The 1,328-nt window shown below is 41.0% G+C and overlaps 1 protein-coding gene across 1 annotated transcript in view; it reads left to right on the top strand.

Annotated features, from left to right (window-relative positions):
• Positions 1–58: 58 nt before the first annotated feature.
• LEPROTL1 (leptin receptor overlapping transcript-like 1) overlaps positions 59–1,328 on the top strand; it is a gene marked incomplete at its 5' end in the record, with an annotated part of 3,050 nt that continues 1,780 nt past the window's right edge. The window contains one exon of the mRNA XM_009870673.1: positions 59–134. Within this exon, the coding sequence (XP_009868975.1) occupies positions 59–134 (76 nt within the window). The remainder of the gene's footprint in view (positions 135–1,328) is intronic.

The following is a 1,328-nucleotide window of genomic DNA, read 5'->3' as shown; positions in this document are numbered from 1 at the left end:
GTTTTATGTACTGCAGGCTTCACCTGCTGTCGGGTTTGTGTTTGTGTTCTCGTTGTAGCCTTGATTAGCCTGTCCTTTGGGGGAGCGATCGGACTGATGTTCTTGATGCTTGGATGTGCCCTTCCACAATACAAGTAACGTGCACTCTTTTCTTATTCTTCATTTGTTTCCGCATGTCTGTAACTCCAGAACGGTTCGGCTTTTGTAATTTTGGACTGATAAGTCCTCCGTGTGTCTACGAGGCCTTTTTTAGTTTGGTTTTTTTTTGCTTCAAAAGACTAGAGTGAAAAAAAAGACTGTTAGCATAAAAATGAAGGCAAAAAAAGTTGCTGTGCTTGTTTGCCGACTGTTAGAGAATGTACTGTCCTAGTGTGTCTCCCAGTGTTGTTCCTCTGTGGCTGATAAGCAGATAGCATGTCCTGAAGGAGATATAAATGCTTCCCTGAAAACACATACTTTCTGTTTTTTTCTGGTTACTTAATGGTAGCTGCGCTGTTGGTGGCTATCATGTGGACCCTTGGCTATGTACCACACTTGATAATATAGCATCTGGAATAATTGCAGCTGCCATCTGTACTTCTGGTCTATTGATTCTTGTCTCTTAGTTTCCAGGAGATAGGAAGCAATAACCCAGTGTTCAGAAAGTTAGGCCTATGACTTTGACCCTTTGTGAGTGAATACTGCTTTTAAAATCAACTTATTTAATGTTAAATAAATATCAAATATCATGTTGACAGCCCTGTTAGTGGTCATGATTTGCAGTTCTCTCTATATATGGCTAGCTTTCTTTTGTTACAAAGCCAGGGCTGGTGACACAAACCCTTAGGAAGGTGATTGTTGTGCACTCACCCTTCACAAAACGCAATAAGGTTTTATTGAAACAATGTGAAGCTGCACTGGTGTGTTTGAGAAATCTAGTCTAGTAAGCTGCAAGCCGTAAAGGAAAACATTGCCAGATATGACAGTGTAATTTTTGTAGATTGTGTTCATATTTTAAAAAAAAAAAAAAAAAAAGACTCTGCCCCACAGTGGTTGAGCAGGCTGAGAACAATATTCTTTTCCATGTATGTGCACCAGAAGCAAAATGACTTGAGGGATCTGCCAGAGGTATCTCCCCTGTAATTCTTAAGTGAAGCTGACAGGTTAAGAGTTAAGCTCATTTCATGAGGAGGTGTTGGATTTAGACTTGCTTAGAGATATCTTGCTTTGTGAGCATCCTGTTAGTGAGCCCTCTGCTGCTGCTGTTGAGGTCAGCTGAAGCTGCTCCCAAACATGGTCTGTTGGATTAATGTCAGCTTGTTCCAAAGCAGAGGATTTGCTTTCCCTGG

Source organism: Apaloderma vittatum, unplaced genomic scaffold (genome assembly GCF_000703405.1).
Source record: "Apaloderma vittatum isolate BGI_N311 unplaced genomic scaffold, ASM70340v1 scaffold34805, whole genome shotgun sequence".
NCBI classification, from domain to species: domain Eukaryota; kingdom Metazoa; phylum Chordata; class Aves; order Trogoniformes; family Trogonidae; genus Apaloderma; species Apaloderma vittatum.
This window is presented reverse-complemented; position numbering and strand designations above follow the sequence as displayed.